This window comes from Salvelinus sp. IW2-2015, linkage group LG14, assembly GCF_002910315.2.
Source record: "Salvelinus sp. IW2-2015 linkage group LG14, ASM291031v2, whole genome shotgun sequence".
Lineage (NCBI taxonomy): Eukaryota > Metazoa > Chordata > Actinopteri > Salmoniformes > Salmonidae > Salvelinus > Salvelinus sp. IW2-2015.
The window spans coordinates 24091688-24118311 of record NC_036854.1 but is presented as its reverse complement, the minus strand read 5'-3'; the positions used below and the strand labels follow the sequence as shown (position 1 = coordinate 24118311).

General features: G+C 41.4%; 1 protein-coding gene across 2 annotated transcripts in view; it reads right to left on the bottom strand.

Moving 5' to 3' along the window:
• LOC111972731 (radixin) overlaps window positions 1-22414 on the bottom strand; it is a 53376-nt gene extending 30962 nt beyond the window's left edge. Inside the window, exons 1-3 of one of the 2 annotated variants that reach the window (XM_023999792.2) lie at window positions 22336-22414; window positions 17953-18058; window positions 5547-5630 (exon numbers count right to left, since the gene is read on the bottom strand). In XM_023999792.2, coding sequence (XP_023855560.1) covers window positions 5547-5630; window positions 17953-17964 — 96 coding nt within the window. In that variant the 5' untranslated portion in view covers window positions 17965-18058; window positions 22336-22414. Of the gene's footprint in view, window positions 1-5546; window positions 5631-17952; window positions 18059-19199; window positions 19342-22335 lie in introns of those variants that run through there. The other variant, XM_023999791.2, reaches the window with a different exon arrangement.
• Between the last annotated feature and the right edge of the window lie 4210 nt (window positions 22415-26624).

Genomic DNA, 26624 nt, shown 5'->3' with positions numbered 1-26624 from the left:
TTATTTTTTTTAGCTAGCTAACGCTACATGTCTAAACAAAAGACCCCAAGTTAAAGCTTGCTGTTAGCTAGATAACGTTAGATGGCTGGCATGCTAGCTAACATTAACTTAATGTATGAAGTGTGTGTGTTTGTCTTTTGTCTTTCAGCATCAGTAGAACACGCCCGACTCTCCTCTACCAGTCATACAAGGAGAACGGTCTAATGACTCCCATCTAAAAAGAAAGCTGGCCCAAGCAAGCACAGGTTACACCTGAAGCATGAGGACTTGCAGCTAGTGGTGAACTTCAACTACACAGAGGTTAATGCAATAGTATTACCAGGATGCCACCCAAGACAAACACTTTTGGTGGAAAGCTGCTGCCATCCCGTGTGACAAAAGCAGCGTTGTGGCGTCTCTACAAGGAATCGATGACAACACTTAGTATGTAAAGCATAAACACATTTGACTATTTAATTGACCTCCAACATGATTGGCACTACTTTTATTGATCTCACATTTTTTCTGTATTTTCCAGAGGTACGTGTAGTCAGGCTGTCTTCCTTCAGGAATCTGTGGAGAAAATTGCTGCCCCAGATCTCAAGCCGAGGACAGACAAGTGCTATCGGCTCTTCAGATCTGCCAATCTGCCAGAAGCTGTTAGGTCAGCCAAGCTGAAGAAGCAAGAGCAGCATCTCCTGCTTGATCAGAGTGAGCGGTCTGTCTACCAGAAGATGGTTGCTGACTGCAAGACCACCTGTCAAGACCTGCAGTTGTCTCTGGGGGCCCCCACAACCAGCAAGCAAAGACATCAGGATAGACTACAGCTTTGATTTTGCTCAACACGTAAGCAACATTTCCTCCTTTATACTGATTAAGGACATATACACTCAACAAAACAAATAGTGAAGACATCAAAACTATGAAATAACACATATGGAATCATGTAGTAATCAAAAAAAGTATTAAACAAATCAAAACAAAMCCTTTGCCTTGACAGCTTTGCACACGCTTGGCATTCTCTCAACCAGCTTCACCTGGAATGCTTTTCCAACAGTCCTAAAGGAGTTCCCACATATGCTGAGCACTTGTTGGCTGCTTTTCCTTCACTCTGCGGTCCAACTCATCCCAAACCATCTCAATTTGGTTGAGGTCGGGGGATTGTGGAGGTCAGGTCATTAGATGCAGCACTCCGTCACTCTCCTTGGTWAAATAGCCCTTACACAGCCTGAGGATGTGTTGGGTCATTGAAAAACAAATGATAGTCCCACTAAGGGCAAACCAGATGGGATGGCGTATCGCTACAGAATGCTGTGGTAGCCTTGAATTCTAAATAAATCACAGAAAGTGTCACCAGCAAAGAACCCCCACACCATAACACCTCCTCCTCCATGCTTTACGGTAGGGAAATACACATGCAGAGATCATCCGTTCACCCACACCGCGTCTCACAAAGACACGTCGGTTGGAACCAAAAATCTCCAATTTGGACTCCAGACCAAATTACAAATTTCCACTGGTCTAATTTCCATTGCTTGTGTTTCTTGGCCCAAGCAAGTCTCTTCTTCTTATTGGTGTCCTTTAGTAGTGGTTTCTTTGYAGCAATTCGACCATGAAGGCCTGATCCAGTCTCCTCTGAACAGTTGATGTTGAGATGTGTCTGTTACTTGAACTCTGAAGCATTTACTTGGCTGCAATTTCTGAGGCTGGTAACTCTAATGAACGTATCCTCTGCAGAGGTAACTCTGGGTCTTTCATTCCTGTGGCGGTCCTCATGAGAGCCTGTTCCATCATAGCGCTTGATGGTTTTTGCGACTGCACTTGAAGAACATTTCAAAGTTCTTGAAATGTTCCAGATTGACTGACCTTCATGTCTTAAAGTAATGTTGGGCCTGTCATTTCTTTTTGCTTATTTGAACTGTTCTTTCCATAATATGGACTTGGTATTTTACCAAATAGGGCTGGCTATCTTCTGTATACACCCCCAAGGGTGTATACTTAACCAGCATGGCTACCACAGCATTCTGTAGCGATACGCCATCCCACCCTTGTCACAACACAACTGACTGGCTCAAACGCATTAAGGAAAGACATTCCACACATTAACTTTTAAGAAGGTACACCTGTTAATTGAAATGCATTACAGGTGACTACCTAATGAAGCTGGTTGAGAGAATGCCAAGCTGTCATCAAGGAAAAGGTGACTATTTGAAGAATCTCATATATTTTGATTTGTTTAACAGTTTTTTGGTTAGTACATAATTCCATATGCTTTATTTCATAGTTTTGATGTCTTCACTATTATTCTACAATGTAGACTTCCAATTTGTAAGTCGCTCTGGATAAGAGCGTCTGCTAAATGACTTAAATGTAAATGTAAATGTAGAAAATAGTAAAAATAAAGAAAAACCCTTGAACAAGTATGTGTTCTAAAACATTTGACCGAGAGAGAGAAAGAGATATATATATATATATATGGATGGATGGATGGGAGGCAACAAATACATTTCACTGAATGGTGTAAAGACAGATTGACAGGGGTGAGACAATTAGTTGTAATTTATCTTAATGTTACTTTGTTGTTTGCAGGTGCACTATCCTTCTGACCCTATGCAGCCAGGTCCCATCTACTTTTTAACTCCTCGCAAGTGTGGCTTGTTTGGTGTCTGCTGTGAAGGAATACCACAACAAGTCAACTACTTGATTGATGAAGGAATGTCATCCAGCGCAGTCAACTACATGCACCATTTCTTCACCAACTACGGAGTTGGGGAAACACGTGTGGACCTGAATTGTGATAACTGCAGTGGCCAAAACAAGAACAAGTTTGTGCTCTGGTATTGTGCCTGGCGGACCATGCACAAKCTTCACCACAGTCCAGACCTTCACTTCCTGATCACAGGCCACACCAAGTTTTCCCCCCAACTTGTGCTTCGGCCGCATCAAGCAGCGCTTCAGAAAGACCAGAGTGAACACCTTGTCTGAGATAGCTGGTGTTGTGAAGGACAGCACTGTGACAGGGGTCAACATCCCACAGCTGGTTGGACTGGAGGATGGTACGGTGCTGGTGGAAAGCTATGGCTGGCAACAACACCTGACTCCGTACTTCAGGACGCTGCTTCAGATCAAGCATTACTAGCACTTCAGGTGAATACATTTTCATTTTATGCGGTTATTCTTCTTTTAAACTTGGGAGGTGAATTGATGTTGTGCAAAGTTGTAATGTCTTCCATTTTTGTTTTGTTATTTCCTGTTTAACAGCTTTGATGCCTGGAGCCTGGTTTTGTCGCCAAGGAGCGTTCCGACTCGGTCGGAACCAGGTTTCAGCTGCTGCTCAATGCTGACATCCCTCCTCCCATAGATGGTCTGCTTGTACAAGCACCACCTGGACTGGACACAGCTAGACGAACGTTTATATTTTTGAGAAGATCAGGGAGGTCAGGGACGAAGAGGCTATGGACATCACATGCCCTGCACCAAAGTCAAGGGCGGGAGTGAAACAGGCTCTCCGAATATAGATTCCCTTGTTCATGCGTGGTTTGGACGGACCAGTCATCAGCACTATCTGCAGTCCCTCTATTCAAACGACTCTCTCCTAATACACACACGCCATACGTTGCTGCTACTATTCATTTTTTATCCTGCTGCTCAGCCACTTTACCCCTGATTGTATGCATACAACTACCTCATCTATCACTATCATTACTGATATTGTTCATGTACATACTGTATATTATTTTATTTATATTAACACTTTCTGATATTGCTACTATGCAAGTAACCATAGGCGGTACAGTTGACACCTTCTGCAGAGACCCATCCACTTAGCAAAATAGTATTATATAAAATGAATATTGATGTGTGGTCTTAACATTATTTTGTGACATACACCACACAGACTCACTAAATACAAATGCTTTGTTTGTAAATTATGTCTGAGTGTTGGAGTGTGCCCCTTGCTATCCATAAATAAATAAATATTTTTAAAAAGTTGGGCTGTCTGGTCTAAGGAATTTGAAATTATTTATACTTTTGATACTTAAGTACATTTTAGCAATTCCATTTACTTTTGATAGTTAAGTATTTTTAAAAYCAAATACTTTTACTCAAGTAGTATTTTAATGGGTGACCTACCTTCATAGAAAATGACTGAAGTAAAAGTATCTTTACATCTGGACACTGTTGACCTGGAATTGTTCCTTATTGTAGGCTACTACCACTTTTAGTCTTAATCTTTACTCACACTACTCACTGTTAAGYAMACGACCTCAMATGTGGATCCTTAAAGAAATGTGTGGTGCTGGCTTAAGAGGGTGTGAACAATGCTGAATGGCTGTAGACAAAGGGCTCTCCAATAAGTACCAAAACATTCAAAAGGCCCTTTTCTCAAAAGTGAGGTTACAAGTATATCAACTTTCAAAGCAGAATTACTTTCCCATTGTTCCTAAAAAATGCAGTATATGATATACCATTTTGTAGCTCTGAGTCTCTACTTTCTACCAATGTAAAAAAAAAAWATATATATATCTAATTTTGCTACATAAGACCAAATCCAGGTGGTAAGTCACACGTGGAATAWATCAAGGGGTATGAATACTTTCTAAAAGGCACAGTACTCAGCAATCTGATGACAATACATCATTATCCCATTGTCCCTCTGAACTTACCGTACAAACACGCTGTACTCCAAAAAGTTGTACAGAAAACATGCTGTACAAAGTCAACTGACTTTGATGTTCAGGAACTGACTCAAACAGATACGGTATATTTCTGGCTTCCGTAGGAAGGACAATGGTTGGGAAGATTCACTTTCATAAATATTGTCAATTTGGCAATCATATTGTCAGATATATTGTAATCTGATCCAAATAAAGACCTTCATCATACTCCATTTTCTCACACTACCGTTAATCAGTTTCCAGTAAACTCTTGGCTCTTAGCACAGCACCATTCCTGGTCATGGTCGTCATAGCTCCAGGAGAGAAGGGAAGGTCTGATAAGAACAGTTACAGTTCAAATCTCTTGAAACCTTCCTGAGATAACATACTAATGAGTGTGTGTGGGGAAAGACATGCCTGGAGGTATGAAGACAGAGGTGGGGGAGTAGGGTTCAGGGTGGGTCACTGGAGCAGGACCAACACACACACACACAACCTAGAAAGCCTCACTAAATGGATTGTCTTATTACAGTAATGGAGATTTATTGCAAAAGCAGAAACCTGCTATACATACTTGTGGTGTTGGTATGGGTTTTGTTAGTACTGATAACAATACTAAACGTATGGCTACAGATGTAGGATCTTAATTTGATTACCCTGTTGCAGGAGAACTTTCCTGCAATGCAGGACATTTAAAACATGTAGTATGTAATTTCCACTTTGATATTTCAGACTTGATTTTACCTTAAGAAAGAAAATGATCGCCCCTAAAATAAAAGTCCATTAATTATAATCCACATTATAATTCACATTTCTGCAAGGTTATTGCCCTGCTGTAGCAAACTGGCTCAAATTAAGATCCTACATCTGTGTTAATATGACAGTCATTAGTGTACTGTTAACCCTGACCTGGTCAAAGAGCTGTTTGCCAGTGGTGCTGGGCTGAACGGCAAACTCCAGCTCAGCGTCCATGGTGGTGACGCGAACATTGACCTGAGGAGAGAGAGACATGACAGAAAGACATTAGTAACACAAAAACATTAGTATTTACTAAAAGAGAGATACAGTTGAAGTTGGAAGTTTACATACACCTTAGCCAAATACATTTCAACTCAGTTTTTCACAATTCCTGACATTTAATCCAAGGAAAAATTGTTTTAGGTTTTAGGTCAGTTAGGATCACCACTTCCTTTTAGGAATGTGAAATGTCAAAATAATAGTAGAGGGAATGATTTAATTCAGCTTTTATTCATTTCRTCACATTCCCAGTTGGTCAGAAGTTTACATACACTCAATTAGTATTTAGTAGCATTGCCTTTAAATTGTTTAACTTGGGTCAAACGTTTTGGGTAGCCTTCAACAAGCTTCCCACAATAAGTTTTGGCCCATTCGTCCTGACAGAGCTGGTGTAACTGAGTCAGGTTTATAGGCCTCCTTGCGCGCACACGCTTGCTTTTTCAGTTCTGCCCACAAATGTTCTATGTTGCTTCAATATAACCACAATTTTCCTTCATGATGCCATCCATTTTGTGAAGTGCACCAGTCCCTCCTGCAGCAAAGCACCCCCACAACATGATGCTGCCACCCCCGTGCTTCACAGTTGGGATGGTGTTCTTCAGCTTGCAATCCTCACCCTTTTTCCTCCAAACATAACAATGGTCATTATGGTGAAACAGTTCTGTTTTTGTTTCATCAGACCAGAGGACATTTCTCCAAAAAGTACGATCTTTGTCCCCATGTGCAGTTGCAAACCGTAGTCTGTCTTTTTTATGGCAGTTTTGGAACAGTGGCTTCTTCCTTGCTGAGCGGCCTTTCAGGTTAAGTCGATATAGGACTTGTTTTACTGTGGATAAAATATACTTTTGTACCCGTTTCCTCCAGCATCTTCACAAGGTCCTTTGCTGTTGTTCTGGGATTGATTTGCACTTTTCACACCAAAGTACAATCAGCTCTAGGAGACAGAACACGTCTCCTTCCTGAGCGGTATGACGGCTGCATGGTCCCATGGTGTTTATACTTGTCACTATTGTTTGTACAGATGAACGTGGTACCTTCAGGCGTTTGGAAATTGCTCTCAAGGATGAACCAGACTTGTCGAGGTCCCCCAAAAAATTCTGAGGTCTTGGCTCATTTCTTTTGATTTTCCCATGATGTCAAACAAAGAGGCATTGAGTTTGAAGGTAGGCCTTGAAATACGTCCACAGGTACACCTCCATTTGACTCAAATKATGTCAATTAGCCTRTCAGAAGCTTCTAAAGTCATAACATCATTTTCTGGAATTTCCCAAGTTGTTTAAAGGCACAGTCAACTTAGTGTATGTGAACTTCTGACCCACTGGAATTGTGATACAGTGAAATAATCTGTCTGTAAACAATTGTTGGAAAAATGACCTGTGTCATGCACAAAGTAGATGTCCTAACCGACTTGCCAAATCTATAGTTTGTTAGCAAGAAATGTGTGGAGTGGTTGAAAAACGAGTTAATGACTCCGACCTAAGTGTACGTAAACTTCCGACTTCAACTGTAGGTGTTCAAATGCTTTAGGAAGTAACAATGAATGAGCAGCTGTAGAGTAATGTACAAAAAATTAAATGTACTGTACTTCAAAAGGGATGATATGTACAGACTAAACAGACCATGTGTTTATTTGCCTAGTTAAATCAAATTAAAATAAATAAACAAAAGGTCTGTGCCTCGTAATAGACAGAAAGACTGATCAGAGGGAACTAAGTGTGAAAATCACGAAGGCGTTTCACTTTAAATACTTACTCCTGGGCTCTTGCTTCAGATTTCACACTAACCTAGTGTGGTAAACTGGTGTATGGTTGTGAAAACCCCTACTGCACATGAAGGCCTATAGTCAAATTCAATCAAATGTATTTTATAAAGCCCTTTTTACATCAGCAGTTGTCACAAAGTTCATTACACAGATACCCAGCCTAAAACCTCAGAGTATCGGCACAGTGGCTAGGAAAAATTCCCTAGAAGGCAGGAACATTGAAAGAAACCTAGAGAGAGGAAACCGGCTCTGAGGGGTGCCATAGCAGCTGTAGTTAGTTACAGTAGAAAGGAACATGGTTGATTTTAGAAGGGAATCCCTAACGGAGATAGCGATAGGTGGAGATACAGGAGTTAAGCCTGTATTGACAATGGCCATCCATTCACTTCCGTTTTGAGAGAAAATGCCATTCCGTTCTTTGGTTAATAATTGATAAGACTGACCTACTGTATGCCGCACAAACATGGCAAGTCCTTATTTTTTAGGCCTGCCTTATGAGGTGAGCATGCAGGAATGTTTATGGACTCCTAAGTCATAAAATAAATGATACAAACATAAAATAAATGATACAAACATAAAATAAATGATACAAACATAAAATAAATGATACAAACATAAAATAAATGATACAAACATAAAATAAATGATACAAACATAAAATAAATGATACAAACATAAAATAAATGATACAAACATAAAATAAATGATACAAACATAAAATAAATGATACAAACATAAAATAAATGATACTGAACAAAAATATAAAACGCTACATGTAAAGTGTTGGTTACATGTTTCATGAGCTGTTTCAGTCTGTAAAACAATGAATTTAGCAGTACTGATTTTGTTATATGTTAAAGCAAAATAACAAAGTCATGGCAAAATGCAAAATTTAAAATAAAAAAATTAATATAAAAATAAAAAAATTCGCAGGAAAATTGCTTTAAAACGGCTAAATTTTTCTGCTCCATGGCAGAATGCATAGAATTGCAGGAAATTAGCTTAAAAAATGCTAAAATGCATCTCAGCTTCATGGAGAAATGTGTAGAATTGCAGGATTAAAAAATATGTTTAAATACAGCGAGCCCATTGCCACACCCACCACCTATACCCATTTTTGACCCAGAAAAAAACCTGGCATGACTGCCTGCTTAAGGAGGTCCACTGAGGTAAATCGTTTTTTAAATATAGTATGTCGCAATGAGAGCGCCCTCTGATTTCCATGAATCAGGCATGACGTCAAGATTGTAGTCTTTCAAAGACTCAATTCCATGTAGGTTAGTTCTCATCACATTATTAAATTCCTSCTACAATATATAATATTCATTACAATATCAGCATTGTAAGCTCACTAACAAACCTTAGTCCTACACCTTTCGCTTCTAGGTCTAATGTTTCAGTTGAGAAAACGAGGCCTACAGTATTTACCCAGGTTATTGGTGTGCACTGACAACCCTATAGAGATGTGTGTGGACTCCGGAATGAGGGAGACTGCTGCTAGCAGAGTCTTTGGTGTATTCTGTCATCTCCTGGCCATTGTGAATGCCATTGAGGCTCTTTTTATTTATTTATCTAGGCAAATCAGTTAAGAACAAATTATTATTTACTATGACGACCTGCCAAAGGGCCTCCTACGGGGACGGGGGCTGGAATTAAGAATAAAATAAAAATACATAACAAAACACACCACAACAAGAGACACCACAACACTAAATAAAGAGAAACCTAGGATAACATACAGTAAGTAGCATGGCAGCAACACATGACAACACAGCATGGTAGCAGCACAACACGGTAGCAGCACAAAACATTGTACAAACATTATTGGGCACAGACAACAGCACAAAGGGCAAGAAGGTAGAGACAACAATATATCACGTGAAGCAGCCACAACTGTCAGTAAGAGTGTCCATGATTGAGTCATTGAATGACGAGATGGAGATAAAACTGTCCGGTTTGAGTGTTTGGGTCTTGGGGGTTGTCTGGTCACTGGTCTGCTCCGGTCCTGCAGGGGGAGGATGGACAACCTCAGAGCAAGCAGACACACCTGGTAGCCCGTGACAGAGCTTAATGGAGGCACCCCTCTGTGGGATGCTCACTCCAGGTGTAGGTTGGTGTCTTTGGTCCTTCCTCCACTCCTCTGGTGGTGATGGTCTGGTCTCTTTCTGTTGATCTGCTCCAGGTGGTACTGGTGTGTTCGGCGGCGGCAAGGGAGGAGGCAAGGGAGGATGGCTGCAGGCCAAGGGAGTATGGTTCGCCTCGGCAGTACTCTACTCGCCTCAAGGCCTGCAGTCTACCATTTCCTCCTCGAGCAGCTGGTCTGGTGAAATTGAAGTGAGCAAACTCAATGACGCCCACTGGAAATGTCCTGACGGGATGTCTTCTGGGCTGGGGCCTGGGCTCTAACTGACTGACTGGACTGTTTACTCACTGCCATGACGTCTAGCTGCCTCAGGCTACATACTGAGCCTATACATAATATCTGACTTGACTATGGCAGTAGATATGGCCAAATGAATTACTCCATAGAAAAGAACAATTCAAAGTGAACGTGAATTGACTACAAGAGAAAAGCGCATGAAATGGTTGTTTCTTTTTGTTGTTGTGGGCAGCCCCATTTTGCAGTTGTGACTGGGCTAGTCTGCATGTAGGAGTCCAAACAATAGGAGTGGTAGAAGTTCAAGGGTTGTTCAGTAGGGCAAACTAGCAWAATGCGTTGCAACCGAAAATTAACATGTTAGACAAATTTAGCAAGTACCTAGTCATTTCACTCCATTTCAAAATGCTTTTTTCCATATTGAACACAACCCAGGACTGATATTATCACCACCAAACCTGGAGGGGAGAAGCTCCTATGGGAAACAGCATCCAAAATAGCAATGGAAAAGAGAGGGAAAAAGAAAAAACTATTTACACAGCAAAACAAAGATCTCTTTTCAGCTGGGCCTCCCCAGTGGTCCCTCTCCTGCACCACTATGAATTTTAAATGGACCCCAGCTCCCAGACTGCAGAGTCGAACTGACTCCAGGTCAGCTGTGTAAAGGAGCCAGAACGTAATCTTCCATGTGACGACAAAGTTCAACTGACACCGGATCAGCTAAGTGGGGGAAATGGACTGAAATCCGGTACCGTTTAGCTCAGTTGGTAGAACATGGCAATTGCAGCGCCAGGGTTCTGTATTCGATTCCCACGGGGGACAAGTACAAAAAAAAAAGTATGACAATGTATGCACTCACTCATGTAAGTCGCTCTGGATAAGACCATCTGCAAATGACWAAAATTTTWATAAATATAACACACACACAGTWCTAGTCAAGTTCGGACACACCTACTCATTCAAGGGTTTCTTTATTTTTACTAATTTCTACATTGTAAAATAATAATGAAGACATCAAAACTATGAAATGAAATGACACATATGGAATCATGTAGTAACCAAAAAAGGTGTTAAACAAATCTAAATMTTTTTCATATTTGATGTTCTTCAAAATAGTCATCCTTTGCCATGACAGCTTTGCACACTCTTGGCATTCTCTCAACCAGCTTCATGAGGTAGTCACCTGGAATGCATTTCAATTAACAGGTGTGCCTTGTTAAAAGTACATTTGTGGAATTTCTTTCCTTTCGAGCTTTGAAAGTTTCTTCAAAATGTAGTCGCAAAAACGATCAAGCGCTATGATGAAACTGGCTCTCATGAGGACGGCTACAGGAATGTAAGACCCAGAGTTACCTCTGCTGCAGAGGATAAGTTCATTAGAATTACCAGTCTCAAATTGCAGCCCAAATAAATGCTTCACAGAGTTCAAGTAACAGACACATCTCAACATTTGCATTTTGTGGGACTATCGTTTGTTTTTCAACAGGACAATGACCCAAAACACACAACCAGGCTGTGTAAGGGCTATTTGACCAAGAAGGAGAGTGATGGAGTGCTGCATCAGATGGCCTGGCCTCCACAATCACCAGACCTCAACCCAATTGAGATGGTTTGGGATGAGTTGGACCGCAGAGTGAAGGAAAAGCAGCCAACAAGTGCTCAGCATATGTGGGAACTCCTTCAAGACAGTTGGAAAAGCATTCCAGGTGAAGCTGGTTGAGAGAATGCCAAGGGTGTGCAAAGCTGCCATCAAGGCAAAGGGTGGCTACTTCTAGAATCTCAAATACATTTTGATTTGTTTAACACTTTGATTACTACATGATTCCATACAGTATGTGTTATTTCATAGTTTGATGTCTTCACTTTATTCTACAATGTAGAAAATAGTAAAAACAAAAGAAAAACCCTTGAACAAGTAGGTGTTCTAAAACTTTTGCATGCTCAAGAATGTGCTGGTTCGCATACCACTGCTGCCATTTAAAATGGCATTTGAGAAAATGTCTGAAACTTGGAAAATCCCCAAGAACAAAGTACACGCTGTGCTACGTGATAATGCGCGTAACATGACAAAGGCTTTGGAAGAATGCGGAGTCGCCAGTTTGCCATGCATGGCACACACGCTGCAACTGGCTGTGAACTTAAGGTGTTTTGGCCCAACGCAGCATAGCTGACACAGCGGCAACAGGTAGGAAGATAGTGGGTCATTTTAAAAACACTCACATCTAGCATACAGCCGCCTGCAAGCAATACAGGAGCAGCTTGGAGTGAAGACGAAAAGGCTTAAGTAAGACGTTTCCACCAGATGGATCAGTACTTTTTACATAGAGAGCCTGCTGGAACAAAAACGAGTGCTTGGCGTGTACGCAGCTGACTATGAGTTACCTGCAACAATCAGTACAAATCAGTGGACTCTCATTGAAAACATGAACACACTCCTAGCTCCATTCGAACAACTGACTCGAGAAATAAGCTCTTCAACTGCATCTGCAGCAGACGTGATACCCTCTGTCATGGCATTGAAACGCCTTCTCAGCAAAACTGCCGACACAGACCGTGGGGTTAAAACTTGCAAAAGTACTCTACTAGACGCTGTGAACAAGTGATTCKGTGGCATTCTCTCTGAGCCTCTTTACTGCTCGATGCTAGGTACAAGGATCGCTACTTCCATGCAGACAAGAAAAGGTTTACGTGAAATGTTAGACACAGCTGGACATGATGGAAACAGACACAGTGACAGTGCGCACTAAAGAAGAGGACCCACAACAGAAGAGGCCACAGTCATTCATGGCCGGTATAGGTCAAGATTTTAATTTAATGTAAAACAAAGCAGGTGTTTTTTGTGTCTTTTTTTTCCTAAATGAAAGATGAAATGGTGTTGAAATTTTGCTTTCATTTTACTAGTCACGTCAGTTGAGCAAGTTGTGCCATTTATAGCAGCTTATGACAGCCTAGAGACAGACATTTTTTCAAACAGTTAAAGCTAAAATGATTAACTGCATTTTAGTTTAAACTCAACTATGTGTGTCAGGAATATCTGTTGTGCGATAAAATACATTCATGATGTGTAGATTTTCTAATTTACAAGTTATTAAACAATCTGTTCCTAACTGAACAAATTACACTTTGTTTCAACTATTTAACTGTACTATAAATCTTTAAAAAAGAATGCTAAAATGTTAAATAATCGGTTATCGGCATMGTTTTTTTTGGCAAGGAAAATATCCGATGTCAKTATTGGACAAWWKWWWWTTWATATCGGTGCATCCCTGATTGCTGCGGGGACTTGCTTCCATTCAGCCACAAGAGCATCAGTGAGGTCGGGCACTGATGTTGGGTGACTAGGCCTGGCTCGCAGTCGGTGTTCCAATTCATCCCAAGCTGTTCGATGGGGTTGAGGTCATGGCTTTGTGCTGGCCAGTCAAGTTCTTCCACACCAATCTCGACAAGCCATTTCTGTATGGATCTCGCTTTGTGCACAGGGGCATTGTCATGCTGAGACAGGAAAGGGCCTTCCCCAAACTGTTGCCACAAAGTTCCATTCCTTTAGATTTGTGTTTACTGTTGTGAAATTGTTAGATATTACTGCACTGTTGGAGAAACACAAGCATTTCGCTACACCCGCAATAACGTCTGCTAAACACATGTATGTGACCGATAACATTTGATGAAGAGTGATTCATCACTCCAGAGAACACGTTTCCAGAGTCCAATGGCTGTGAGCTTTACACCACTCCAGCTGACGTTTGGCATTGTGCATGGTGATCTTAAGCTTGTGTGCGGCTGCTCGGCCATGGAAACCCTAAGATAACACGCCCAGACTAACAGAGAGTGGAACGAGTGGGAACCACTACACACACGTACGTATGCATGCACACACAGGCAAACTGAAACTGACATCTGATCTCATGCAAGTCAGTGAAGGCATTCAGCCAGAACTAGAGGTTGACCGATTAATTGGCATGGCCGATTAATTAGGGATGATTTCAAATTTTCATAACAATTGGTAAATCAGCATTTTTGGACGCCGATTATGGCCGATAACATTGCAATCCACGAGGAGACTGCGTGGCAGGCTGACCACCTGTTACGCGAGTGCAGCAAGGAGCCAAGGTAAGTTGCTAGCGAGCGTTAAACTTATCTTATAGAAAACAAAGAATCTTAACATAATCACTAGTTAACTACACATGGTTGATGATATTACTAGTTTAAGTAGCTTGTCCTGCGTTGCATACAATCAATGCGGTGCCTGTTAATTTATCATCGAATAACAGCCTACTTCGCCAGAAGGGTGATGATTTAACAAAAGCGCATTTGCGAAAAAAGCACTATCGTTGCACCAATGTACCTAACCATAAACACCAATGCCTTTCTTAAAATCAATACACAAGTGTATTTTTTTAAACCTGCATATTTAGTTAAAAGAAATTCATGTTAGCAGGCAATATTAACTAGGGAAATTGTGTCACTTCACTTGCAAGCAGAGTCAGGATATATGCTGCAGTTTGGGCCGCCTGGCTTGTTGCGAACTGTGTGAAGACCATTTCTTACTAACAAAGACCTAAWTAATTTGCCAGAATTTTACATAATTATGACATAACATTGAAGGTTGTGCAATGTAACAGSAATATTTAGACTTATGGATGCCACCCGTTCGATAAAATACAGAATGGTTCCGTATTTCACTGAAAGAATAAACATTTTGTTTTCGAAATGAYAGTTTCCGGATTTTACCATATTAATGACCAAAAGCTGGTATTTCTGTGTGTTTATTATATTATAATTAAGTCTATGATTTGATATTTGATAGAGCAGTCTGACTGAGCAGTGGTAGGCAGCAGCAGGCTCGTAAGCATTCATTCAAACAGCACTTTCCTGCGTTTGCCAGCAGCTCTTCGCTGTGCTTCAAGCATTGAGCTGTTTATGACTTCAAGCCTATCAACTCCCGAGATTAGGCTGGCAATACTATAGTGCCTATAAGAACATCCAATAGTCAAAGGTATATGAAATACAAATGGTATAGAGAGAAATAGTCCTATAATTCCCATAATAACTACAACCTAATACTTCTTAACTGGGAATATTGAAGACTCATGTTAAAAGGAACCACCAGCTTTCATATGTTCTAAGCAAGAAACTTAAACGTTAGCCTTTTTTACATGGCACATATTGCACTTTTACTTTCTTCTCCAACACTGTGTTTTTGCATTATTTAAACCAAATTGAACATGTTTCATTATTTATTTGAGACTAAATTGATTTTATTTATGTATTATATTAAGTTAAAATAAAAGTGTTCATTCAGTATTGTTGTAATTGTCATTATTACAAATAACAATCGTCCGATTAAATCGGTATTGGCTTTTTTTGGTCCTCCAATAATCGGTATCGGCATTGAAAAATCATAATCGGTCGACCTCTACTCAGAACGTTACCAGAAAACATGACATTAATGCTAAAAATAAACTGGACAAAGACCCACATTTGAATTCTTATTCTGAAACCACAAGAGAAGTAGGCTGATGACAGCAAACTTCCTAACTGACTCGAAACGGACCTAAATATATTAATCAACTAATATTGTATGCAAAGAGCTATCCAACTTTTTAACTATGCCTGCCTGCCTATTTTTTATTTTTTTTATTTTTTTACCGTTATTTTACCAGGTAAGTTGACTGAGAACACGTTCTCATTTGCAGCAACGACCTGGGGAATAGTTACAGGGGAGAGGAGGGGGATGAATGAGCCAATTATAAACTGGGGATTATTAGGTGACCATGATGGTTTGAGGGCCAGATTGGGAATTTAGCCATAACAAACTAACAAGTACCAGTTTGCATCTGCATAGCCCTACAGGAGCAAACACTCCATTAAGTAACTACAGTGGCTCTCACTTCCCCACTGTCTAGTATATAACACCCTTCACTGGTTAATGAGTTGGTTGACCGATGGTGATCATCATCTCACCACAGTGGCTCAACAGAATGGGCTGCATGCTGCATTCCCATTCAATATTTAACAACGGTTTGGATGGCTTTAAAGGAGTCTGTTGCAATGTGGGGTTGTCATGGGAGCCATATAGCCATAAACAACCAATGTGCTGGTTGCAACCTGCTGACGTGCAGTGCACTACCTCCCTGCACTAGGTCCCATGGAGACTGGCGAGGGGGGGGTGGTATAAACGCCTACTGCACTCCTTTCATTAGGGTATTTAGGACTGAAACCTCTAATATGTGGATACGTTTTGTAGACCCGGGACCAGTATCTCAGCTTGGCCAACTTGTTGACTAAACAGTGTATTAACTTCTATTAGGAACTAAATACGATATAATGTCTAAATATATAATGATGTGGTAAGTGCTAACATGACGACTATTCAGAGTGACATGCCTAGAGGGTGTAACAGCAGGCATCATTATATCATTGAATTATCAATCATTGTTAGAAATGGGTTTCGGACAGGAGGAGGGAACACCCATACAGTATGTGTTGGTTATGGCCATGGCTTGCGTGGCTGTGTTGTCTGACTGTCACATGGACGTTAAAGGGGGCCGCGACTGCACAGAAAGAGGATTTAGGGAAAGCCAAGGAGTGAACACCGTCCCACACTTGGTGATAATGTGTTATTCTAACAAGTGTAACTCGAGCCAGAGAGAGGTGAGACCAAACCAGGATCTCAATCTCAGCTGCTCAACTTTCTTTTGTCAGATTTCTTTCTCTTCTTAACCAAATTAACTCTGGCCTACTCTACTAGCTCTATATAATAGAGAAATGTTTAACGTGTACCTTTCACAGTAAAAAGGATTTTGTGTCACAAAGCACAATACAGAATCTCAGTAAGATCATGTCAGTGAAACTCTACCTGTCAGTTTTCCCAAAAGCCCTTCCAGTCAGTGTGTAGCAGCCACAGGCAAAACACAAACACCTATGTTGACCAACCAACGCTATGAATTAAACAACTCAGCATTTTGAGGATTAATTTGAGTTGCAAAACGATTGACGTCAAAAGAAAAAAAATGCAAGACCAAGTTCATTAAAAACAGACTTAAAACTTAGTAATAACTTGCCAKTGTAATATTTAATGCCTTGCTCCAACTCTTAAGTTTCAGTTATTCGTGTTGAGAGAAGTGAGCCAGTGGCAGTAAATCAATGATTAYGCCTCATTGAAATCATGGAAAAGAAAACAATCTGCCATTAGGCACAAAACTTGAAAACCTTGCCTAACAGAGGAGTGACAGAAAGTGCAACTGTCATGCAGCCAGCACCACACTGATGATGTCACTACTTCCCAGTTTAGTGTGACGCTCTTAACAACCCCAGGGCAAAACAAACCAACACTCTTTATTACTCCTCGAGTCTTCGACTAGGGGGTGTCTTGGACAAGTGGGGGACTAACTGTGAATACAATACAGTGTACTGTTCAACTTCTCTCTGGATCGCACACCATTACGGCTATTAGCACTCCAGGAAAAGCAAAGTAGAAATGTCTCAGTTGAAACACAGCACGTGATTTTAGAGGCTGGTGTGATATTCCATAGAAATCAAATAAACTTTTTATTTCTCTGGCCATTATGGTCAGATGATCCTTTACTTCCTCTCTAGCTAAAGTAATGAAAGTCCATTGTGTTGCTACACTTGTGGGAATTGCTTTCAAAGGCACATTTTCAACAAAAAGCTGGGCAGTTGTATACCTAGGTACGTCACTGCTAAGATATTACATTAGGTCAAATAAAGAGGTTGTGAGAGTAAGACTAGTGAAAAATGACTCAACTTCATGTGAGAAACCACATATTCAGACAGTGTGATCACTTACAAGAGGCCAAATTCTTATTCGCATATTCAATATCCTCAATTCGGGAGAATGTATTTCTGTAAGTGAGCACAAAGTTTTCATTTTCATCAACAAGTGACACTACAAATTAAATAATAGAAACATTATACATGTTTACAGCACAAATAGCCCGTATCTCTAGACTGCCATGAATACCTCCTCTCATCACGTGTAGACATCGTGGCAATAAGTCTCTTGCTTGCCTGGGTTACTCCCATCTCGACTCATGACTGGCGACGTATCATAGTTACCAAGCATAGTTTCAGGCAACTCAGAAATACTCGGAATACATGAAAAGCTTTGAAATAAATAAAACTACAGCAATACTTACAGCTTTAGGCATTTTGTTTCCTTCTCCTGGGTCTGTGCGCGGARCTGTACCTTTGGTTTCCAAATACCTCGGATAGCCTACGAGATGACGTTTCCACAGTGCCTTCCTGTCAGAGGGAGCGAAAGAGGAAAAACGAGTTTCAGCCACCCGGGTGATACTTAGTCAAATGGGACTACCCTTCCTTCTTGAAACGCTGCTGCGAAATAGAGATTGGTTGACGCAGCCCTTGTACAGCCGTACGAGTCATTATTATGAATAAACATGGAGGTTTAGATTAAACGAGCCTATCCCATAAATCTCAAAAACACCGTAATACATTGGGAGTCTCCACCCTTCTCGCTAAATATCTTACTTGAGCACCAATACTACATCAAGGTGTGATCCTTACTTCAGCACCACAACTGTATCAATGTGTGAACCTTGCTTGGATAAAATGATGAGGGGGACGTTCAATGTAGCCTATATGTTGCACCGTGTACAACAGATACATTTCCCAATTTCATCTTGGCTACTACTGGGTGTAACGTGGATACAAAGTGGTATATCCGCCAGGGACAGACACTTACAAAACTACTTGTTGCGATTAGGGTCTGTTACAAATGTAACAACTTGATCAGTTGGAATCACAAGATAGCCAGGAGCTTGATTCACTTCTGAAGAAGATACGCATATTAGKGTATTTAATAATAGCCAAAACTGTTTAAGCTATTTCAAAAGTAACAAACCCGACTCGGTTAGGCTACACGACGTGTGTTAAAATAGATACAATGTTCAACGCGTATGGTAGGGATTTTTTTGCTTGTTCTGTTCAAAGAAAACATGTTGAGTCCACCTACCAAACCCAAATCTACAGCTGGTTTACTCGGTTAATCAGTGAATTTGGCATAGACACTTAYTTGTAAAATGTCATGATATTATCGAAAAGTGAATTATTTGACATGACTCGAATAGGCTTCTGGAGGACAAATACGACAAAAATGTAGCCGTTACACCAAGGATACATTTTTACACATGCAATCGATATAACCTTCAACTACTAGCCTTCTACCAAGCCACATCCCCACTATAATAATCCCAGACACCTGTTGGAGATCTTTTTCCCCTTATAGCGAAGATGCAGCAGAAGTACTGCAACAAGTGCGGAAACAAAGTAGTGAGCATCCCTATTCTGCTCAACAGCCTCGCGTTCACATAAATATTCGATGTATAGATAACGCTATACATTGTTACTTTGTAGAATGTCTTACCAGAGCAAGTGGGATTTGAGATGAGATGGTTCTATGGCAAGGCTGCAGCCGCGGTTACTCCCCTCTGCTGAACTCGAAGCGCGGCAATATGGCTGCACCGCTCACCTCAGCGCTCACTCACTATTAACGCCTGCTTGCATGAGTTCCTGTTTGTCATTCGTACTCCAGCAACTCCCATCAATGACACGTACTAAGAACTGAAGTCATGCAAGCTTGTAGAAAAGTGCATAAATGATTTACAGTAGGGATATGCCAACAACTCCATTTTTTTTTWAAATGGGGATTTTCAGCCTGGCTCTGTTTATCATAGACGTTTTTATCCTAGAATTATGTGTGACGGGAGGAGTGCCATTTTTTGAAAAAGTGGACCCTTGCCTTTCAGCTGATCCATTTGTGGTTTCATGGTGGGTGAAAACAAAGTTGGGTGCTGTGGAATGGTGAAGGCAACCAGAGGTGGTCTGGTGATAATTTGTTGTGTTTCTGCTGGTCAGAGGGAGCAGGTGCTCTGCGTTAAACAAATGGGGACAAGAGATGTGAATTGTTTTGCTCTCAAGAAAAGGAGTGATTACTGGGGTAGCTGTAAATGTGAAAGCTGATCAACTGAAGGGGGAGATGATACTCGTCGTTTAGTGCAACGCAGAWAGGGTAGCGTGAGTAGTGAAACAAAAGTCGTCTGTTCTTTTGAGTTTTGATGTTGAGTCTTTGCCCGCCAAAGTGATGTTAGGATATATAAGTTATCCCGTACGAGCGTTTGTTCCGGAATTACGTTGTTACAGATGTCAAGCTTATGGGMATGTGGCAGCAGTGTGTAGGAGGGAGGATCCTAGGTGTGAGAAGTGTATAAAAGGGCATGAGACAAAGGAATGTGTAGCATTGGGGAAAGTAGTGGTATGTGTTAACTGTAAGAGTGCCCATGAGGTTGGGGATCAGAAATGTCCAGTGCGAGAGAGGAAGATTGAGTTTCAAGGTTAGAGTTGTGCAGAAATTGTTGTATGCTGAGACAGTGAAGAAAGTAGAGGAAGATGTGTCAAGGTGGAGGGATCCTTAAAGGAGTGGTGTGAGTAGTAGATCTGTACCAGTACAGAGGGATAGGGCAAAGAGTGATACAGTGCATTTGGAAAGTATTCAGACCGCTTGACTTTTTCTACATTTTGTTACGTTACAGCCTTTTTCTAAAATTGATTAAATGGGGGCTTTCCCCCTCGTCAATCTACACACAATAACCCATAATAACAAAGCAAAAACTGGTTTGGCGAAATATTTCCAAATGAATTAATAACAAAAAACTGAAATATCACATTTACGTAAGTATTCAGACCCTTTACTCAGTACTTTGATGAAGCACCTTTGGCATGATTACAGCCTCAAGTGTTCTTGGGTATGACGCTACATGCTTGGCACACCTGTATTTGGGGAGTTTCTCCCATTCTTCTMTGCAGATCCTCTCAAGCTCTGGCAGCTTGGATGGGGCGCTTCGATACATATCTATTTTCAGGTCTCTCCAGAGATGTTCGATTTGGTTCAAGTCCGGGCTCTGGCTGGGCCACTCAAGGACATTCAGAGACTTGTCCTGAAGCCAATCCCGTGTTGTCTTGGCTGTGTGCTTGGGGTCGTTGTCCTGATAGAAGATGAACCATCACACCAGTCTGAGGTCCTGAGCGTTCTGGAGCAGGTTTTCATCAAGGATCTCTCTGTACTTTGCTCCGTTCACCTTTCCATTAATCCTGACTAGTCTCCCAGTCTCTGTCGCCAAAAAACATCCCAACAGCATGCTGCTGCCACCACCATGCTTCACCGCTTGGGATGGTGCCAGGTTTCCTCCAGATGTGACGCTTGGCATTCAGGCCAAAGAGTTCCATGTTGGTTTCTTCAGACCAGAGAATCTTGTTTCTCATGGTCTGAGAGTCCTTTAGGAGTATTTTGGCAAACTCCACTGAGTACTGGCTTCCGTCTGGCCACTCTACCATAAAGGCCTGATGGTTGTCCTTCTGGAAGGTTCTCCCATCTCCAAAGAGGAACTCTGGAGCTCTGTTAGAATGACCATCAGGTTCTTGATCACCTCCCAGACCAAGGCCCATCTCCCCCGWTTGCTTAGTTTGGCCGGGTGGCCAGCTCTTGGAAGAGTCTTGGTGGTTCCAAACTTCTTCCATTTAAGAATGATGGAGGCCACTGTGTTGTTGGGGACCTTCAATGCTGCAGAATTTTTTGGGTACCCTTCCTCAGATCTGTGCCTCAACACAATCCTGTCTCGGAGCTCTACGGACAATTCCTTCGACCTCATGGCTTGGTTTCCGCTCTGACATGCACTGTCAACTGTGGGACCCTATATACAGGTGTGTGCCTTTCAAAATCATGTTCAATCAACTGAATTTCCCACAGGTGGACTCCAATCAAGTTGTAGAAACATCTCAAAGATGTTCAATGGAAACAGGATGCACCTGAGCACATCATAGTAAAGGGTCTGAATACTTATGTAGATGTGATATCAGTTTTTTATTTTTAATAAATGTGCAAAAATGTCTAAACCTGTTTTTGCTTTGTCATTATGGGGTATTGTGTGTACATTGATAAAGGGGAAAAACTATTGAATCCATTTTAGAATAAGGCTGTAACATAACAAAATGTGGAAAATTCAAGGGGTCTGAATACTTTCCGAATGCACTGTATATATTGTGTAAGCGAGTTAGGTAGTGTCAACAAACATTGTCAGCCAATCCAGTCGGGGTTGGAAGCTATGGTGAGCTATGATTGGTAACTTMCGTCTCAACATTGCAGAGGATTTGAATGAAGTTCAGCTTTCTGCAACTTTAGTCCTGCCCTCTCGCTCATCATGCTCAGAAGCGCCACTCGCTTTGCTAGTCTCCCTCATGTGGGTATCAACAAGTATGTTAGGCTGTGCTACGTGTCAACAAATCAGGTAGGGGTTGGAATCTATGGTTTGCTTCGATTGGTCACTAGCATCGCAATATTAAGGAAGATAACGTTCAGCTTTCCCAACTTTAGTCCCACCCTGTTCAGTTCCCTCGCCCCTGTTCGCATCGCCCACAGTGGGTTTTGACCAGAGGCGGCCTCCTCTTGACAAATGCTTTGCACCAATGCTTCGCTTGAAATTTGCATGAAATAGAGCAGAGCTCACCTTTTTCTACAGCTAGCAGGGTTCCCGCTCACCTTCCCATAATCCCCTGCACATTTCTCCGTGTGCCCTTGTTGAAAATGAATGGGGGTGTAAATTCTCCTGACAAATTAGTTGTTGGTGAAAACCTTCTGTCAATGGTCCCCGCCCACTCCGCTTCTCTTGCTTTCCTTCCATTGAAAGTGAATGGGTGTGTTCGAGCGGATACTTTTGTCAACTCTGTGACCATCGTTGGTCGCCACCTTTCAAAGTTCGTTACATTATGGGGATAACAATTGGCCGAAATGTGCCTACATGTCGACTGCATGACATCCATGCGATCAAATGTAATTTAGTTTCAACTGCAGTTGACTTCAATTTTTTTGCAGTTGCCCCTCAGCCATCGCCTGCATTCTGGGAGGCACACATTTTCAACCAATCATTAGTGTTTTTGTTTGACCCATGCAAACGGGACCAACGATGTGAATGAAACAGGAAGCAACTTTGCTGCGATTCATATGTATACAGTGGATATGTAAATTGATTGTGATATGAGTCTCTCCCCAATTGGTAGTACAATGTAAACACATATTTACAAATGGTGTGTGTGATATGGTAGTTGAAGACATGTTTATTTCGGCATTACAAATAAACATTTTTAGAAACAATGGCAACACTGCCATGTTGCACTGAGCCTTGATGTTGGAAAACTCACAACAGTCTCCGACTTTCGGCTGTAGCAGACGCACCTCCCCARACTTCACTCCTCGACTTTCGTCTGCAGTCGGTTGCTTCATTCAACAAAACAAGTCAAAGATGGTCTATTATATTGACAAGATATTCGCGTGACCGCTCAACAATGGAAATATATGCCCTGAATGATGGAAGGCAGACAGGCGGAGGCAAGATCAGGTGGGACAGTTCTAGCCAATGACAGGGCAGATACCCGAGTGAAAAACAGGCCATAGAGACAGAGGATTAATCTTTGTATCTGTGCTATTGTAGCGTCTGTGACAGCATGGGCAAGTGCCATTAAGGCAATCTCCATTTTCAACTAGTCCATTTTCTTCTTAATTGGTTGATTGCTCCAAACTCATAGGAATCCTGAACTAGTTGACTACTATARAATGATGGAAGCCCTTAAATGGGAATTCTCCACGCTAATACGGGTTATATCCATGAGACCTCTCACTGACAACGGCACAACTCAGTTGTTTTTTCAAAGTTGCCGAAATGACACGCGCGTCCACCTATATCAGTGCATTTGTAACTACCCAACCATTACCAAACTTTTATTCGATCAAATAAGCCTCACGTAGCTAATGAGAAATTAATTTTTTTGTTTACCAAATTCAACAATCATTGACCTCCATACACAAATTCCTCACTTCGTGGGCTGAACAAGCCCAATGGTTTACAATGTTTCACCGCGCAATGCCCCTTCCTAGTACAAACGGGGCATAACAAAATAGCCAGGGTGTCATAACCAAAACAAAAGCAAAATATTAAATGCACGTGTATATTTGCATTACCAGACATTCGTTTCTATTTGTGTAGTTGAGGAATAGCGCGCGTCAGAATCACACGTCATTGTATAAACTCAACCTAGGAGGCGCAGTGAACGGGGTTGGGGAGGTTTCATAACTGTACACCGACCAATAGTTGAGCAGGATTAAAATAGAACACTATATATCGGAGTTAAATCCTGAAGTGAAACTACAGGTCAGAGCGCATCACATGTAGTCTGATGTACAGAAACGGCCACTTGTAAAGAAGAAATTGCAGTGATGCACTCTCTTAAACAGATACTCTACATTTGTCCTGAAACCAGATGTACTTTCCAGMAAATGTCTTACGGTTTTGAAAAAGACAAAAAAAACGATTTAGCATAATGACTGACCAAGGCTAAGGTTTTGTTATCATTTTAAAATATAGCATACTGTATTTTGTTTTAAACATCCAGTGCTTGACTTGGACTAAAATAGTTTGGCTGAACTAATTTTGGGTGCTGGTACTGTTTACATTTAGGTGCAGAAGCTCCACAATACCTTTGAGCTAATATTCGATAAGAGGAACAGGAGCTCAAGCAGTAGACACTTTGAGGTGATGGTACTCAGCTCCAGTGAGCTCCTGACCATGTCAAGCACTGTAGGCCTTAACATTACTTTACATCAATGCAAAGGGTAGCAGATAACGTTCAACTCTAGGCTAGTACAAATAGAGTTGTTGAGGATGTATGAGAAATTATGAAATTAAAGTTTTACAGACCTGTTGTGAAAAGAAACAGGAATTGAGTGATTGAACACCAGCATCATTTAAAGAGACATACAAACAGCATTTTGGTAAAATGACTAACAGTGGGAAAATAAAACAAGCAACCAGTTGCAGATGATAGGCTACTGAAACATGAGCCTACAACAAATCAGGCAACATGTCAACACTGGGGCCCCTCAGGTGTGTGCTTTGTCCCTACTGTACTTCCTGTTCACCCACGACCAAACATGATTCCAAAACCATCATTAMATTCTGACAACACAGCAGTGGTAGGCCTGATCACCGACAACAATGAGACAGCCTATAGGGAGGAGGGCAGAGACCTGGCAGTGTGGTGCCAGGACAACAACCTCTCCCTCAATGTGAGCTAGACAAAAAAAGCTGATCGTGGACTATAGGAAATGGCTGGCCAAACAGGCCCCATAAACATTAACGGAGCGGGTCGAGAGTTAAGTTCCTTGGTGTCCAAATCACCAACTAACTATCATGGTCCAAAAACACCAAGTTATACAGCTACACCAGCGAGAGCATCCTGACCGGGTGCATCACCGCCTGGTATGACAACTGTTCGGGTTTCTGACCATAAGGCTCTACAGAGGGTAGTGTGTACGGCCCTGTACATCACTGGGGCCAAGCTTCCTGCCAYCCAGGACCTATATACTGTACTAGGCTGTGTCAGAGGAAAGCCCAAAAAATTATCAAAGACTCCAGTCACCCAAGTCATAGACTTCTCTCTGCTACCGCAYGGGAAGCGGTACCGGAGCACCAAGTCTAGGACAAAAAAAGCTCCTTAACAGCTTCAACCCCCAAGCCATAAGTATCAGGTTTCAGGTAAGACTTGAAGAAACAATGTTTATTGCAAGAGGGGCAGGCAAACGACAGGTCAAGGCAGGCAGGGGTCAATAATCCAGAGTAGCAGCAAAGGTGACAGGCATGCTCAGGGTCAGGCAGCCTGAGACACAACCCGCTGGTTGACTTGAACAAATAAGACGAACTGGCACAGACAGACAGAAAACACAGGTATAAATACCCAGGGGATAAGTGGGGAAGATTGATGACACCTGGAGGGGGGTGAAGACAAGAACAAGGTCAGGTGAAACAGATCAGGGCGTGACAATAAGACTGCTGAACAATTAATCAAATGGCCACCGGACTATTTACATTGTTTTTTACACTGCTGCTAGGAGCTGTTTATTAACTATGCGTAGTCACTTCAACCCGACCTACATGTACAAGTTAACCTGTACCCCCGCACATTGACTCTGTACCGGTACTCCCTGAATAAAGTCTCGTTTTATTTGGTAAATATTTTCTTAACTCTTTCTTGAACTGCACTGTTGGTTAAGGGCTTGTAAGTAAGCATTTCACGGTAAGGTCTACACTTGTTSTATTCGGTGCATGTGACAAATAAAGTTTGATTTGGGTAAGGATAAGAAACTAGTATAAAAGCACTGTACACGAATCCATAGATTAATGGGATTTGTTTAAAAAAGTAAGAGTTAAATCTCCCGAGTGGCGCAGCGGTCTAAGGCACTTCATCTCAGTGCAAGAGGTGTCATTACAGACCCTGGTTTGATTCCAGGCTGTATCACAMCCAGCTGTGATCCGGGTTTGGCCGGGGTAGGCCGTCAATTTAAATAAGAATGTGTTCTTAACTGACTTGCCTAGCTAAAAAAATYGAATCTAAACATAATAGAAAATACAAATATTTAGTATAGAAATCCATTCCCTGTAAAGAAAACGGACAAAAAACAAATGGTTTGTGTTAACATTCAGGTCACAGAAGCAGAGATTAACTTTGTAATGGATTACATTACGTATGGTGCATATCATTAAAAAGGTGCTGTGCTGCCTGGGTTAGATTAAACATTGAAAAAGGGAACATTCAGTGATCCGTAATAATCCAATGGTGTTCATTCAGGATATCAACCAATAATGTAATTAAATTCTGTTTGTAAAAAGGGCAGACAGGAGTGATAGAATTGTCTGAATGGAGCGGAATGCTCAATCAGTAATCCTGATGTGTTTTTGCATTTAGC